The sequence below is a fragment of the Haliotis rufescens genome, unplaced genomic scaffold (genome assembly GCF_023055435.1).
Source record: "Haliotis rufescens isolate VD_foot unplaced genomic scaffold, xgHalRufe1.0.p SCAF_4, whole genome shotgun sequence".
Lineage (NCBI taxonomy): Eukaryota > Metazoa > Mollusca > Gastropoda > Lepetellida > Haliotidae > Haliotis > Haliotis rufescens.
In genome coordinates this window covers 14,366,317-14,384,707 of record NW_025964112.1, presented here as the reverse complement: position 1 = coordinate 14,384,707, position 18,391 = coordinate 14,366,317, and the positions used below count along the sequence as shown (strand labels likewise).

Below are 18,391 nucleotides of genomic sequence, written 5' to 3'. Positions count from 1 at the left end.
TGCAAGACAGGTCCAACTTTTGGTCGTCTCGCTCGAATTCCCACTTCCCTCAGACGATTTCTGATGGTTTGGTCGGAAATTCTTCGCATACCAGGCACTTGTCCTGCAGTGTCCCTTGCTGTAGCAAATCGATTCCGAGGGTGATGCAACCGGATGTACCGATCCTGAGCAGGGGTGGTCACTCTGGGTCTTCCACTTCTGGGATGATCTTGAGTCGAATTAGTGCGGGTATATCGATCCCATATTCGAGATATGGTGCTTTGGTGAACGTTGAAGTGTCTTGCAACGGCAGACTGGGACTCCCCTGCTTCCAAACGTCCAATGGCGATAATTCGGGCAGCTGCAGTTAATCTTGGCATTTTTCGATCTCCGTTCACGTCAGAAAATTCGTAATGAACTGATGAATTTTGTACGGTCTTTTATAGTCAGCGTCTCTACTCTTGTTTCCAACACTTTGCACGTGCATTGTGCTAAAAACTTTTTCTGAAAGCAATTTCCGTGCATCCTCTGCATTTTTGCTGATAAACGTTTACAAAAAAAACATTTTGAGATGTGTTTGCGCGCAATGCACAACAAACATGACATGATTAACGGGAAACAAACATAAGAATTGTCTTTATGACGATTGCTGGGGGGAAAAATCTAATTGGAATTCTCAAAACACCTATGCATCTCTTTTTTTGAAGAGTGTATGTTAACGGAGTCTTACAACGTATCCGGGATTCGTTAGCTGATCCTGACGATTTAAAAAGGTGTCCCTGTACACGCCATTTCGCTGTCTAACTGCTGGGAAGAAAGTATACACTCATGTTTGATGGTGGCTTACAACGAAACAAACAAGAAATGGCTATTCTATGGCGATGTATTTTGTACGGGAAACAGTTGTTTTGGACCTTTCTTTTGCAGTGTTCTGGCAACTGTTTTCAACCTTTTAACATTTTGATAACGTTTGAAAAGAATTAATGAAATCCAATTTTCAAATGTATACTTTCTTTTCCCCGGCAGTTTAAGTGCGATACACTGAAAAAACCCAGCATTGGTTGAAAGCATGAACATTGACCCACCGTCTAAATACGCAGGCACTCCGAAGCAGGTAGTTAACAGTTAAGAGTTGTTTTCCGCAATCGTGACCAACCAATACCCAATGAGGGAGTAAGCCGGTTACGCCCCTTTCCGTATTCTTCCGCAATGTCCAATGGGTGACACAATATGTATAATAAATTATCCCATACGGCAAATTGAACGTGTGACGAGTCAAATCTTTGGCTGGACGACCCAAACACTTCAACCACAAGACTACCAAACCTCTTCCGCAGAGGGACCCTTCACCCTTGGGTATCCTCTCGCCCCTCTCAACAACGTACTGGGCCCTATGTCATCAAAGATAGACGAGAATCAATCGAATGGGCAAGAATTGAAAAAAAATGTCTACATTCACGAATGACACCCGGTGTTGGTGTAAATACCCGCCATAAGGTAGAACACGGTGTTCAGTTGACGTCAAAATCCAAGACATAGATTTTTCTCGAGTCAATCGTAGATGACAATACTCTTAAACAATTTGACACGTATCAATGGTATATTTTATGGAAAATGGAAACAAAAGTAGTTAAGAGCCTGACAATAAATATACGTCAACATTAGAGACTAACCAGTCTGGATAATCCGGTGATGTGAGGTGAAATGGGGTTTAACGTCGCGTCCTAGATTATCGTGTGTGTGTGTGGCTGCTTGTACTAATCCGGACTGATGCCGATTTATAGTGCTAGCTCACTGAGAGACCATGCCGCAGTTTAACATGAAAACCCAACTCAGACATAGTATACTGACTCCGAGCCGACCAGTCCTTGTTTTAGCCCCTTAATACCGAGCGCCAGGCAGGGTAACAACAAGTACCATCTTTTAACGTCTTTTGGTATGACGCGGTCGGGGATCGAACCCCGGACCTTTCGCTCTCCGGGCGGACGCTCTACCACTAGACCACGGAGGCGGTCTCTTGATAATCCGAGGAAACAGATACCACTGGACGTAAAAGGCAATCTTATATGAATAGATCACTGAAAATCAGTGATGACATCAGGCGTTCGCGAAAACAATAATCAAAACGATGTCTTTTACTCCTTCAGGAAGGTGCCAGTTACTGAGATAATTCTGTCCTACTGGGAGAATCTACAGGGGAGCTGCGAGATCCTGACGTGAGGAGCTCCAACTTGATAGATGAGATCAATGCATTTAATTACGAACACAAACTCAAAATAACATGCAGCTGAGTAGGGAAGCAAATAAAATAAACCCCACAATTACTTCAACATCTAAATTATTCTATCAGACATCAGCATGCAGCTCAAAATAAAGGTATAGACACTAAACATCACAATTACCAAATCAGTCTACCAGAAACCGTTTTCGATGACAACTGTATGACTGGCAGATCAATGGGAAACAAACAACCATTAATATCATATTGTTCCATAGATCGAACCATCACACAATCAATCTGCAGCTTAGCACTATGTACATGAGCACGGCTGGACTCAACTAGCAAGAGAGCGATTTCGGTTTAATTTGGCGTTGTCTGTGTGCATCCGTCCTTCATCAGATGAGAGTATTGAAAAATGAAGCCCTTTCACAATCGATGAAGCTATTTTTTTCGAACAATGCGTATGAATTATCTCAACGATCCATGAACAACATTGAACAACACCGGCCAGTAAAACTACTCTACGCAGACACACCGGTGTCCTTTGACGCCGTATTGTATCATAAGAAAGAGGTACTAATCCTTTTAATATTGTGAGATGTTGGTAAGCCGTGTATGGAATTACAATACATTTCATTACCTTTTTCAGACAAGTGCGTGAAGGAACAGCATTAACCTCTAAATAATTGCAGTTAAGCTTCAACCATGAATAAACACTGACATAAATTAGATTTGTAAATGCAAGAACTGCCATCAACAGTTGAGGGAGACGCAGTTCGCACATCCAGAACTTGTGACAATTATGAATATTTAATTGTAAACACATTCCTTGATTGAATTTCAATGTCGATTGTGTTTCCTTTTCTTCATCGTACAAATGTTTTTGAGAAGATTGAAAAGAAAGAAAATAGCATTGGTGTGAACGAATCATATGAATGACTTTCTGTGTAAATGTAAATCGTCAACGCCAGAAAATAACCAGGCTCGATTATAATTATCCGACGAAGTGTGAAAATCATCTATACCGTAAAACCGTACTCGTTTACAACATTCTAAAAGGACTTATGTGTTTTCAATTGTTACTGCCTCTTGGAAAAAGTGGGGCGGTCGGGTAGCCTATTGGTTAAAGTGTTCGCTCGGCTCGCCGAAGACTCTCGGTTCGATTCCCAACATGGGTACAATGTGTGAAGCCCATTTCTGGTGTCCCCCGCCGTGATATTGCTGGAATATTGCTAAAAGCGGCGTAAAACCATACTCAGTCACTTGGAATAAGCATATGTTATGAAACACTTCTCCCAATGCGTGCGTAAGACTTCCTTTCACCACCTCAGTGGAGTTTTGCCAAATGCGGTAATGTGGTTCTTAGTGTAATGACATTTCATCACAATGACAAGCATCCCTTGTTGCATACATGTATGTCTAGAAACCTTCAAGCGTATAGTGATTGAAGAGGTAGCTGGTTACAAGCATTTAAGACAGACGAAGTTTTGATAAAATGATAAAGTTTGTACAATTTATGCAGAGTTCAATGCATGTGTGCGTTGTCATAAATTTAATGCAAATTACACGAATACGCACGGAAATGTGCGATGGTGGATGACATATGTAGCCATTTATGAAAACAAACATTTTGGTTTATCTTGGCTGTGAGTTAATTATTACCCGTGCTCAATCCTGTCACATGACACTTGATATTATCTGGGGATTTTGCAAATGAATAAATTTATCGAACTGCTTATTTAATGCCATGCACATGTCTTCTTGCCTTGTAATGTTTTGGTCGTAAATGCAACCCATTTACAGAAGTAAACTCTTAAAAATCTAAATTCTGCCTTAAAGTATTCCGTGACATGTTTATACTAAAGTTTTATAAACTTACAGTTGAAACGCACTGCTCTTCCTTCGTCTTTTCCTTGCAATGGAGCGTCGTCTGGCGTTGCTACTTCTTTGATAATTTGATGTGCTGTCAAAGAAATCCTCCTCCTCATCGCCGATTTCATTGTCTTCATACACTGCTAAATGGCGAGACTTATTTTGATTTGTTTTCAAATTTTGATTATGCATATGAGTATTCACCTTTTCCGCAGTCCCTATAAATGAGGTAGGACTTAAACCATCTCCTTGCAGCTCCCCGTTTAACAGTTTGTTATTTTCAGCAATGTCGCGTTGTTGGGCCCGTTGGTGTAGAACCTGTCTCTTTAATGGTTTCAGCACACATTCTTTATAGCCACTAAAGATTGAGGACTTGTATTTGACACGTATCCCTGTCGTTTGGGGATGCTGATGCTGATGCTGTAACACCCTGTAGTCAGGGACGTCGCCGACAAAGAACGGATCCCTTCCTCGTCGAGGATGTTGTCTAGCACCATGTCCGAGGTACGGTTCAGGTTGAATGTTATTCATTTTAGCCTGGTGTCATGGCCTCTTGATACAGACACCAGAAGTATCAAGCATAACCTGAAAATAAATATTTTAATAACACACAAATCTACAATGAACATACCTGTATTTCTATTATTTGCTGCAGTTATTATTGTTCCAGAATTTCATTTCACCATAACTAAGTAATATATCTGCAATGCTATTTCTGTTCATATATGTACATTCACCGTTTCGAAGAAATATATATGAAATAATATCTGTGTATAATTAGAATGCAGGTTTCTAATCAGACAAATTGTACCAATACATTTAGGCAGACCCTAACACTCTAAATTACCTGTGATAGCTATGATTAACACTTGTCGAAGTAGGTAGCCAAATATACTGACTCTGTCATATAGTTTCAATAATTTACCCTCTCAAGATCCTCAGTCTGAGCCTATCTTGATAAACACTGATTTCGGAACAACCACAATCACATTGTTTGATAGGCATTATTTAGAAGTTGACGGATGACAAGGTAGACACAATTTTATGGATAACAACTTCTTTAATACTGTAAAAAGCAACGTTTCGGTATAGATCATCATAACGTCGCTTTTTACAGTATTAAAGAAGTCGTTATCCATACAATTGTATCTAATAAGCACAATCAACGTTTGTCTATTTCTACGTACCTTCCCAACAACACAACGCGTTTCTTACCGAGAGCCTTCCAGCAAGGTAGTGTGGATATATGCACATACACACATGGATATCCTTCTCATTCCCACACACGAACCAATCTGTTTTGACAACGCCGAACATCCGATGACATTATTTTTAAATGTTGTAAAAAATAACGAAAGTTAATTAATCCCCATCTATCTCCAACGAAGACTGTTCAAAACGTATTCGTTGTACTTAAGCCTTGATGTTCGCAAACCCTTCTATGTAAATAGCATGACCTGCATGTATACACGCATGTGAACAAAACAGTTAAAGAGCTCATTGTAGTCAGAGCGTGTTATCGAACACATGTCATTATACCAAATCACATGCCCAAGGACAACCTCAAAAGCATGATAAAAAACTTACCCCTGGAGTTTTTTTCCCTACGAAATGTTTGTGCGAGTAAAACACGTGTGCAACCGCAACAATGGAAGTGTCGTTGGTAGTGGAGTCTGTACACACAGTCCGCTGTCAAACGTCATGGGGATAATAACACAGCGGACTATCGTGAAATGTTTAATTATTACTCACACTAACAATGCTCTTTCCCTTGCGGACATGACGATACGATGCACATCAGTAACTCTAACAGAAATCGCTATGTGATTCATCGAACGTTTGAAAGCGACCCTGTACACCTTTAAGAGCCTCTGACGCACAATACGATCTTTGTATAATAATTATTCATATCAAATCACTGAACAAATACAGTTCAGCTTTTGTATTCTCGCAGCGTATTGTCGTTATGATGGGCCTGTATCATGTATGTCCCATACGACAAGACATACAGAGATACACACTCGGGATGATTGTATCTACACCTACTCTGAATCACGGACGTGTCTACAGAAACTAAATGCCAAAGATCCCGTGTGGTTTTCAGATATTTGGTTCATTCATGCAGAAATACAATCCGCATGCACTAAATCAACCGTGCTAGAGTATTGTCATTATACGAATATGAATAATGTATGTGATGGTTCGTATTAAGCTCTAAGTCTATTGGTCTAATTGTCGCACATTGTGTACATATCTCATCTGAAGTAGTAAGGGTGAGTGATAGTGGATAGGAGCATTATATCGACCACAGAGAGTATTAATGTAGATGCGTCAATAATTCCTTTTATCGGTTTGAAGATATGTCTTTAAAGGTTCCTAGGTTTGGTACATTTGAAGTTCTTGAGACTTGGATTCAAGTCCCTCTAAAAGACCTCAGTTATTCGACTGATACAATGTCTTGGTTCACACAGGTTACTTATTACATCTTCAGGTTTGTTTGGTATGTTTGTTGTTTAACGCCGCACTCAGCAATATTCCATCTGTATATATGACGGCGGCCTGCAAATAATCGAGTCTGGACCAGACAATCCAGTGATTGATATCCAAGCCGTCGGCGTTCGATGACACGCCATCAACCAGGTCATCGAGCCTCCACTACCAGAGCCTTTTAGTCGCCTCTTACGGTGAGTGAGTAAGTTGGGTTTAACGCCGCTTTTAACAGTATTCCAGTTATATCGCGGCGTGTCAGCTTAATGTGGGAGGAAAGCCCGAAGTGATGCAGGTGTCAGACGTTTACCACTTCGGTGAACCCCACGAGCACGGGTATGGTGCTGACAAACCTAGAAACATAATCGGGGCGAACCGGGATTCGAACCCACAATCATAGGTTTCTGGCGTGCCCAAGGGACGCAACTCTGCACAGCGAATCGCGGCGCCTTAGACGACTGGGCCACCCGTGCCCCCATCCCCCCGTGCCCCCCCCCCTATTCCAGCTACATCACGGCGGGCTGTAAATAAACGTGTCCGGGCCAGGCAGACTGGTGGTTGATAGCATGAGCAATGATTACTCATCGATCCCTATATGTCGTTCGGAACGACAAGTACGAGGCACTGACTCGCGTGTTCTATTCCAACAAAGGGACTTAACATAGTGATGTATGCAGTGCGGAAGGACATGTTTATTTGGTTGTTAAAGTAAAATTAATAATGGCTTACATATAGAGTTTGTGATTTTCGGGGGTAGGCTTTCGGTGGACTTTACCACTTCGATTCCAAAATAGGATTAACAGCCAAAGAAAACCGCCACAGAACAAAAATACGCCATGATGTCATGACGCTCAGAAACGACAAGATGTATAAAACACCCACAACAAAATACAGTAGCGCCACTCTGTTATTTTGCATTCGGAATTCCTCGAATAAACAGAAATTCGAGGCGCAAAAAATCGAATATGCTGTCTGAATACTTCGCTCACTCGTACCATGAATTCAAAAGCCTCGACGTTGATTGGCTGGACAGAAAGTTCACCTGATACGACCTCCTGTGAAGGAACTCGATGGAGGTGTTCTCAGCCCTTCACGCAACGAGGTATCGAGTCGGTGTAATATGTCTCATTTTAAATAGATTGATTTATTGCTCCCGTTGACTTCTCTATTACGGCCTCTACTGATTAACACCGTAGAAGACCCGTGAAGATCCGGGGTAGAATAGGTCTTCAGCAACCTATGCTTGCCGTGAAAGGCGACTATGCTTGTCGTAAGAGGAACGGGATCGTGAGTCATCTTATCCCAGTTGCGTGGACCGATGCTCATGATATCAATCACTGGATTGTCACGTCCAGACTCGATTATTTACAGACCGCCGTCATATAGCTGGAATATTGCGTTAGTGTGGCGGGAGTGTGGCGTTAGACAACCACTCAGACAAACAGTGTAGAACTTTTTCAATTATGTACGTTCTTCATTGATACAGCCCTTAAAGCTGCCCCGTTCCATTACCTTGCGACTCGTCGCGCTAGAGTCTGTAATGAATGTAACCTCGATCAGTTGTATCATTGTAATGATTAGTATTTGTAATTTAACACTGGATTTGTAGCTTGAGCCACTGACGCCATGTTCCTTTGAGATATTCGTTCTAAAACATTAAGTAACATTAGCCATTTCTACATTAAAATGTAATTGATGACCTGATAAGTATCATAAAACCAATTAACTTGTTTCCTGTTACTGTGTATGAATCTACTGTAGTTCTTCATATGTTTTTTAAATAACATTATTGTAGTTTGTAGTTTGTTGATCAGTATTGGTTATTGGGATTGTCCATTGCAATTATAAGTTTTAACCTTGTAAAAGTAAACCCGAAACAGTGCTGTGATGTTTATTAAAGGTAATCAAGCAAGCACCAAGTAAACCCGCATCACCCCGCATGGTACAAGCATAATGACGTAGTAGTTCAGGTGTACTTGCGTCACACATGGTTCTACACGCATGTATAGTGAAATGAATTGTAGTGAGTGAGTGAGTGAGTAGGCTGTAACACCGCTTTTATCAATATTCCAGCAGTATCACAGCGGGGGACACCAGAAATGGGCTTCACTCATTGTACCCATGTCGGGTATATATTGTGATAAAACGGGTCTTACATCACGATATGCATCAAATCACGTGAGCACCATGATTAAAAACATGAAAAGGTAAGGAAAATATTTGTTGACAACGAGTTGGCGGTGCAGATGCTTTGCAAATCCTGCAATCGACCGAAATCTGTATGACTGTTTCCGAACCGGATTTCGTTTTCGTTGCGCGATTTTGATTGGACTATGCATAGACTCGTTACTCCAGCCAAATTGTAACTCCATAATACCAGCCTAGTTCGGCAAGGGTGGAAACTGGACTTTTATAGTCAGTTAACACACTTGCCTCGGGAAGATGATATAAGAGTGGTTTAAATGGAATGTGAAAAGTCAAATATATAATTCAACATTCACGAATTATGATATTTCTATGACACCCAGTGTTTACGAACCGATTGGTCATGGCTTGTTTAATACGTAATCTATCAGGGTCACAATAATGCTTAGTCCCACTGTGGCAAAGTATCTCAGCTAAATTTACCAAAACAACTATCGCTCTTTGTTGAAGTTATTTGAAGTGATTGTATCTAGTGACACTGAGTGAGTGAGTGAGTGAGTGAGTGAGTGAGTTTGGTTTTACGCCGCTTTTAGCAATATTCCAGCAATATCACGGCGGGGGACACAAGAAATGGGCTTCACACATTGTACCATGTCGGGAATCGAACTCTAGTGACACTAGTGGAGCAGGGGGCGGTCGGGTAGCCTAGTGGTTAAAGCGTTCGCTCGTCAAGCCGAAGACCCGGGTTCGATTCCCGACATGGGTACAATGTGTGAAGCCCATTTCTGGTGTCCCCCGCCGTGATATTGCTGGAATATTGCTAAAAGCGGCGTAAAACCAAACTCACTCACTCACTAGTGGAGCAGAGGACGCTCACCTTTTTGCGAACACTTGGTGTCATCACTTTTTTGTTGTGATTCATAAACACACGCTTATATAGTCGAAATGGTACAATGGACTCTGCTTTTAAAAGACATAGTTAATATATATATAATAAAATAATAAAGTCCACGTTAGTCCATCATCTTCTTTATATCAGTTTCAGACATAGTACTTTCGCTGTATTACATGTACACCGAGTGACCATTTAACTCACATACATACATACATACATACATACATACATACATACATACATACATACATACATACATACATACATACATACACACACACACACACACACACACACACACACACACACACACACACACACACACACACACACACACACACACACACACACACACACACACACACACACACATACACACACACATACATACACACACACACACATACATACACACACACACACACACACACACACATACATACACACACACACATACATACATACACACACACACACATACACACATACAATACATACAATACATACATACATACATACATACATACATACATACATACATACATACATACAATCATGGAAAGAGTGACGTGCCTTATAGTGTGTATTGTCACCCAGAACTCATTGGAGATTTGATTTCAATCATTATGTATTGTCCGATACAACTGACCATTCAACTGTGCGTTAACAATTAACCTGTCAATATGTCCCAAGGCAAACAAATACCATCTTTGACCAGACTGTGTGACCATTGACCCAGTTCAGACTGACGGGTGACGCTTGCTACAGACAATGGTATGTTTTCTTTGTAGAGGTTTTTGTTCGACACATTGTTATTTGCTTTGAATATTTTCGGAGAAGCTTAACTAGTTAAATTTTGAATAAAACCTTCAATGAATCCACCTTCAGCGTCAATACAAGATAGATACAAAACCATCCAAAATATAAATATTGCAAAAATAGCATAAAACTGCGTAACATGTACCAATTGTTAATTACATGTTGACCGAAACTGGCTGAGTAATAGCTGATGTGGCGGCCATATTGAAAACAGGATTCGAACCTCTTCGAACTCATTTAGGTGTCATCGTTGGTGAGAACAAGAATGTGAAGTATACCGAGACGTCAGTTATATCTCCAGTCATTACATATCCTTCAGATTGGATGAGTGAGTGAGTTTGATTTTTACGCCGCTTTTAGCAATATTCCAGCAACATCACGGCGGTGAACACCAGAAATGGGCTTTACACATTGTAGCCATGGCGGGAATCGAACCCGGGTCTATGGCGTGACGAGCGGACGTTTTAACCACTAGGCTACAGTGGCAAGTTATTTCTGTGTGGACAGCCTCCGTGGTCTAGTGGATAGAGCGTCTGCGCACGCGCGCACGCACGCACGCACGCACGCACGCACACGCACACACACACACACACACACACACACACACGTTAAACAACTAATCTGTACAAAACACGGTTAAGCACGTTTGTACTCAAGAGTCATTTCATTGTCATTTACATAATCGATCTATCATCTTACAAGCGTTGTTTTCATCACAAAAGCCATATTTGAACGTGAATACATTTCCTTAACATATGTTTATTTGTGGCAGTACCGCTATACCTCTGAGAAATCACACCCCGGCCCGGGATGGGAGTTAAAAGGATTTGCACCGCGCATTACTCCGTCCCTGACATATCATGTTTATGTTGATGTGGTTTTTATGCAAAACGGGAAAAATGTTTAAATTAATAATCAGTACCTTCGATGACTCTTTGGACATTCACCAGCATAACGTCCTGCATTTGGTGCAGCAGATTATTGCCTTTGTTGCAGATACGCACTGAATCCCACTGCATCTCCATATTATAACTATCAGCGTGATACACTGCCTCGTATCTAACGTCGCTGAGACCATGCCGGGGGAGTGTGAGGACGTCCCTGAAGTGGACGTGAGCAACAGCTCCACCTCAGTGTTGTTGTTTAACGCCGCACTCAGCAATATTCCAGCTACATGACGGTGGTCTGTAAATAATCGAGTGTTAACAAGACAATCCAGTGATTGACATCGTGAGCATCGATCTACGAAGTTGGGATATTAAGTTGACGACACAATTGCCTAAGGCACCGCAATTTGATGTGTGTCTCTTGGCCGTACCAGAAACCTAGGATCATGCTGGACAATGTGTCTAGATTTGTCAGCACCATACCCGTGCTCGTGGTTTCACCAAAATGGTATATGCCTGAGACTTGCATCACTTCGGGCTTTCCTCCCACATAACGCTGACACGCCGTGATATATCCCCGTGTTATTGATTTTCGGAAGCATAAGAAACATTCGTGGGTTTTCTCTCTATTCACATGGACAACTGTAAACCCATCTCATTCACTTATAAAAGACGACCTTCTTTTAAAAAGAAGCCAGCATCGAAATATTTACAATGTCTGTGTGATGCTACACTCCCCGTTATAGCGCGAATACTTCCGAAAATGTGTGATGTCCGAAAGCCTATGAAAGGGAGATAACTGGAATACTGTTCAAGGCGGCGTAAAACCAAACTCACTCTTTCCAAATGTAGATGACCAATAACTACGCAATAGTACCAGGTGGATACCAGTTCAGTATCAGTCGACCATAATTCTCCAAGTGCATGTATCCCCGTAGAATTACACCAGTTCACAGTTAACGCATTAGCACAACGTCTTGAAGATTTTATTCCTTCTCACCAACTGTACCCCCGTCGATACAATCAGTGTTCAAGCTGTCGTGGCGCGTTTTATAAGGTAAGAATTGCTCACAATGGGCCACGATAAGTGCAAGCTGTGGACTACGATCAATGGAGCTGCATTCGTAGCCCACGATGAAACGCCATGGTCACGTCTCCCAACTGACTTTCCAGTCGGACCCCACACGCCAGACACACAGTTGACCACAACATCAGGTGAGACGGGTAGCTGGTTTGTAGTGATATATGTTACCAAACATTTGATGGGGTTATTTGGACATGGAACTGACGCATGTTAAGCTTCGTGTCAAGTAATGATAACAAAGGTAAACATAAGAATGAGAATATATGGATGTTAACAATGTGCTCTCTGCCGCATGGCATTCATTCACCTGATGAAGGAGTAAGCATATACTCCGAAACGTTGAGGTGAAATGGGGTTTAACGTCGCGTCCAAGATTATTGCACTTATATAGCGTGACTGCTTGTACTAGCGCTGACTGATGCCGATTTATAGTGCTAGCCCACTGAGATACCATGCCGCAGTTTAACATGAATACCCCACTCAGACACAGTTTACTGATTCCGAACCGACCAGTCCTTGTTTTAGCCCTTTAATGCCGAGCGCCAGACAGGATAACAACAAGTACCATCTTTTAACGTCTTTTGGTATGACGCGGTCGGGGATCGAACCCCGGACCTTCCGCTCTCCGGGCTCTACCACTAGACCACGAAGGCAGTCTCTTCATAATAAGAAGTTGACATCCATATATTCTCTTCCTTATGTGAATCACTTCTAAATGCCTTTGAAAGACCTGAAAAGTAAACACGTGAGCGTGCGTGGGAAGTTTTACAGGATTTCCGTAATATCGGAATATGTATTGCATAGTTACCAGCGGGTGTTTGTGTTGTGACACTGAATGGGAAGAAGTTAAGCCCCTATCTCACATACACGATTTAAGAAACTGCGAACACGATCTAAGAAAAGTTGAAAAATCGAGTTGATTCGTGCTCGACCTTGTGGTTTATGCAAATTTCTTAACCAAACACGACCCTCATACGACCCTCATACGACCTTCATACGACTGAACACGACTGTCATACGACCTTCATACGACTGAACACGACTTTTCAGCTCGGCTTAAATCGTGTTATAAAGTTTTGCTAAGCAAAGCAAAAATTTATAACACGATTTAAGCCGAGCTGCGACGTCCATACGACCGCCAACGACTTAACACGAATGAACACGAATGAGTGCGCGACCCTCATACGTTCTAACAAGATTTAAGGAAACACGTTAATCGTGTTCATTCGTGTTCAGATTCGTGAATGTGAGATGGGGGCTTTACTCGTTGTTAAATCCAAGTGTCACTTCTCTCACAAAACAACAAATTGAGTCCTGATTCTGAACAACACTACGCAAGTCCTGAGCAGGGAACTGTGCTAGCTCGCACGCTTTCGAAAGTCGGGAGATAACAACGTACAAGAATGTTTACTTTTGGTTTTTATGAAATCAAGTTTAACATGTATCAGGTGCAGCCCAAATCGCATCCTACAGGTACGACATCTCAAACCAACCAGTCAGATGTATCTCCCACCTGGACACTCAGAGTAGCCCCAGCCAATGTTGAGTAGTATAGAATATCCTAGCGTTAGTGTATGGTGTTGTCATTGCCAGCGTGGTATTCATATACCTATATCTTATACAGGTAAGACTGGCAAGACGTGACACATTCGCACACTAACTGCCATACGATTGGTGACATCTGGGTGAAATTAGCCCGGCACTCCTTCGTACGACAGTTTATTACTTAGAAAACTGACATGATGACGAGTTAAACTACATCTCTTCTGTCAATACTTCTCCCTTGACGTGTGTCCTTGTACCCCGACGACGTGTGTCCTTGTACCTCGAAGGCGTGTATCATTGTACCCCAATGACGTATGTCCTTGTTCCTCGCAGACGTGTGCCCTTGTACCTCGATCACGTGTGCCCTTGTACCCCGATCACGTGTGTCCTTGTACCCCGATCACGTGTGTCCTTGTACCCCGATGAATTCTGTCCTTTTACCCCGATGGCGTGTGTCCTGGTATGTCGATGAAATGTGTCCTTGTACCCCCAAGACGTGTGTCCTGGTATATCGATGAAGTGTTTCCTTGTACCCCCATGACGTGTGTCCTTTTACCCCGATGACGTGTGTCCTGGTATATCGATGAGTGAGTGAGTGAGTTTGGTTTAACGCCGCTTTTAACAGTATTCCAGTTATATCACGGCGTGTCAGCATGATGTGGGGGGAAAGCCCGAAGTGATGCAGGTCTCAGACATTTACCACTTCGGTGAAACCCACGAGCACGGGTATGGTGCTGACAAACCTAGAAACATAATTGGGGCGAACCGGGATTCGAACCCACAATCATAGGTTTCTGGCGTGCCCAAAAGACGCAACTCTGCACAGCGAATCGCGGCGCCTTAAACGACTGGGCCACCCGTGCCCCCGGTATATCGATGACATGTTTTATTGTACCCCGATGACGTGTGTCCTTTTACCCCGATGACGTGTGTCCTTTTACCCCGATGACGTGTTTCCTGGTATATCGATGACGTGTGTCCTGGTATATCGATGACATGTGTAATTGTACCCCGATTACGTGTGTCCTTGTTCCACGCAGACGTGTGTCCTTGTACCCCCATGACGTGTATACTTGTACCCCAATGACGTGTGTCCTTGTACCCAAATGACGTGTGTCCTTTTACCCCGATGACGTGTTTCCTGGTATATCGATGACATGTGTAATTGTACCCCGATTATGTGTGTCCTTGTACCCCGATTATGTGTGTCCTTGTACCCCGATGACGTGTATACTTGTACCTCGACGTGTGTCCTTGTACCCCGATGACGTGTGCCCTTGTACCCCGATGACGTGTGTCCTTGTACCCCGAAGACGTGTATACTTGTACCTCGACGTGTGTCCTTGTACTCTCGTGACTTGTGTCATTGTACACCGACAACCGTGCTTTTGTACCCCGACGAGGTGTATTCTTCTTGTATCAGTTAGACAACGTATTCCTGTCACATATATCAAGGAGTGTTGCATCGGTTGCCGTGTGGACAACGTATTCCTGTCACATATATCAAGAGTTGTTGTATCAGTTGCAGTGTGTGGGGCAACGTATTCCCGTCACATAAATCAAGGAGTGTTGTATTTGTTACAGAATGTGGAACAGCATATTCCTGTTGGTCGCAATCTCGCAGGGACTGACTGCAACAGAGCATCATGCAAACCCTGGAAGCGTAGACAGGAAATCCTTATCCGCAGAGAATGCATTTCAAATCCTGGAGGACGCCCACAGATTGAACCAGACCGAATCTCACAATGAAGCTCTGCAGGTGATCCTTCTCAATGGAGATGTCAGTCTCGCTTCCTCTGGTGCAAGGGACATTTGTTACGAAAGTTGGTTCGAAGTGGTCAGCTCGGAGTATCTAGCGGCCACACCTGAGCAGGTGTTTAACGCGGCACTCACCTGGGCCGCGGCGGAATGCGGGCGAAGGTCCATGGAAGCATCTCCTGCTAACATGCGTGCTGTTCTGAGTAAATCTTTATATGAAATCAGATTTGCCAAAATGAACCAGTCATTTCTTCTCAAAAGTGTGTTTCCTTCAGAGGTTTTGACTCATGTGGAACAGATGGCTGTACACGATATGGTTAGTTGTGAAAGTAGTATCTTCCCCTTCCAAGATAGACGTGACCCACTGATGGACGTTTTCCTCCACAAATCTCACAAAGACCCTGGGTTTTATCTCTGCCCGTCTTCTGATGGGATTGATGGGGAGACATGGGAGAGTACGGAGTTCAATACGGATGACAGGACATTGGAGTGTAGTAAGGATGTGTGGATGTATGGAATATACACATGGGGAGCTTTCGAGGAGGGGAGACAACCCCGGGAATACGTCGTGTGGATACGCAAGAGTGGAGGAGAAACCCTTATCTGGGAAACCCTCCTGCCAACAAACACTTCAAGAAATCCTTACTCTGACACCACATCCGAACTGTACTTTGATAATCCAATCAGATTACAAAAGCACGTGTCATATGATATTGATATTACGTTGATAAGCGGGGAGTTACCAGAATTTTGTGGCGAGGGCCTTATCTACGAAGCAAAGATGAAACAGTTTGAATTTAAGCTATCGTTCCAAGCGAAAGCCAGGGGTTGTTGTCAAACAGCAGGGTATATATTGGGTAGAAAGAGGAGTTCTGGTTTCGGTTGTAACTGACAGTGTAAATGTGTATGTTTAGTTTCACACTGAGTTTCTTAGCCAGTGATTAAAACATTTAAAACTTCGAATAAAGTGTTATTTTAAGCCATCATGATTCAGAGAAGTAAACAAATGAAATGTTCTTCCTTAGATATCCTGACGACCGGGGTAGAATAGATCTTCAGCAACCCATGCTTGCTGTCAAAAGCGATTATGCTTGTAGCCAAGTTACTCGGAATAAATGGAACACGTCCCGGTTGTGTGCACGGATTGACAATTAACATTAGATTCCCCGATCACCAGATCCGAACATTTTGAAAGCATCAGTGCCCTAATAATAATAATGAATCAGCTGGTATTAATGACATCCTCAGTGAATACTAGTATCTCAAACATTCGTCTGCTGTTATAATACTGTATATAGAAATCATATTTAACAACATTTATTCAAATGGTGTTTTCCTGGAATGCTGGTCTACTGGGATAATCATCCCTTTGCGTAAGAAAGGAGAAGCATCTGTTCCAGTAAAGGACCATAAGCCTCCTGAGTATCATCTGTGAAGTTTTCACATCAATTTAAACAAAAGTGAGTGAGTGAGTATGGTTAGCAATATTCCAGCAATATCACGGCGGGGGACACCAGAAATGGGCTTCACACATTGTACCCATGTCGGGAATCGAACCCGGGTCTTCGGCGTGACGAGCGAACGCTTTAACCACTAGGCTACCCGACCGCCCCTTTAAACAAAAGACTATTTAGGGATGCAATGCTTGAAAGCGTTTTTTAATGTAAAGTTATCGACTTCAAATAATGGGGTGTTAGGCGTGTGTGGTAGATATTCTATTCAGTTGCCTGCGGGTTTGAAATGTGTCAAATATTGGCTGTCTCTTATTAATATGCAGGAATTTTGTTTACCTTATAGGTTACATTTGTACGATGAAGGAGGCAACGTAAATTGGGTAGCGAAACTGGAAACTGTTTTTTTTAGATTAGGATTTGATGATTTGACATGGTAATCAAACCGTATGTATATACATGTTACGACAGCGGTTAAAAGACAACCTTTTACATGTAACTTACCTGTCAATTCCCAAATGGCTTATTAATTTACAGTTTAAAGCATCCATTTCATGTGATTGGTATTACTGTAAATATATGAAGGGCCATATTGACTCGTTTTCGACTTTGCTCTCACAATTATTAATCTGAACGTGGTCGAAATTTTAAGATTCCTCGTGAATTTAGAAAAGTTAACTTAAACCATATCGAAGATAAATATTACCTTTTGTTAATTTATCCAGCTTATGGCCATCTTAGGCAAAGTTACATAAAACCTAAATTTTACATCAAGTTTAATACACTGTCATCGTAAGCGTCTGTTATAAACATCAATACAGCAAAGTACTTGCTTCATGCTGTTACAGCACAAATAAAAGAAACCATAATATATGTTGTATTCAATATTGTATTCTCAACATCATTTGTAAAGCGTCATGGTACTGGGAATATAAAACTAACATTTCAGCTTGAAAGCTTTGTCATACATACATGATACAGGAGGTGCCAGCTCAATAGCTCTGTAGGCAATGATCGATCAACAGATCGACCGCTCACACTTAAATGAACCAGTAACATCTAGAGTGAGTGAGTGAGTATGGTTTTACGCCGCTTTTAGCAATATTCCAGCAATATCACGGCGGGGGACATCAGAAATGGGCTTCACACATTGTACCCATGTCGGGAATCGACCCCGGGTCTTCGGCGTGACGAGCGAACGCTTTAACCACTAGGCTACCCGACCACCCCAGTAACATCTAGAGACAT

The 18,391-nt window shown here is 42.3% G+C and overlaps 2 protein-coding genes across 2 annotated transcripts in view; one reads left to right on the top strand and one right to left on the bottom strand.

The window, feature by feature from the left end:
- LOC124140495 (transmembrane channel-like protein 3) overlaps positions 1–4,618 on the bottom strand; it is a 49,136-nt gene extending 44,518 nt beyond the window's left edge. The window contains exon 1 of the mRNA XM_046508066.2: positions 4,080–4,618. Within this exon, the coding sequence (XP_046364022.2) occupies positions 4,080–4,603 (524 nt within the window). The 5' untranslated portion in view covers positions 4,604–4,618. The remainder of the gene's footprint in view (positions 1–4,079) is intronic.
- Positions 4,619–12,115: 7,497 nt separating this feature from the next.
- Positions 12,116–16,882, top strand: LOC124140496 (BTB/POZ domain-containing protein 6-B-like). The gene is made up of 2 exons (XM_046508068.2): positions 12,116–12,520; positions 15,519–16,882. The coding sequence occupies exon 2, from the start codon at positions 15,520–15,522 to the stop codon at positions 16,582–16,584; it is 1,065 nt and encodes a 354-aa protein (XP_046364024.2). The 5' UTR covers positions 12,116–12,520; position 15,519; the 3' UTR covers positions 16,585–16,882.
- Positions 16,883–18,391: the final 1,509 nt, after the last annotated feature.

Bases quoted from the DNA above. Each gene is read 5' to 3' on its own strand.
- LOC124140496 (XM_046508068.2), top strand. From the start codon at position 15,520: ATGTGGAACAGCATATTCCTGTTGGTCGCAATCTCGCAGGGACTGACT.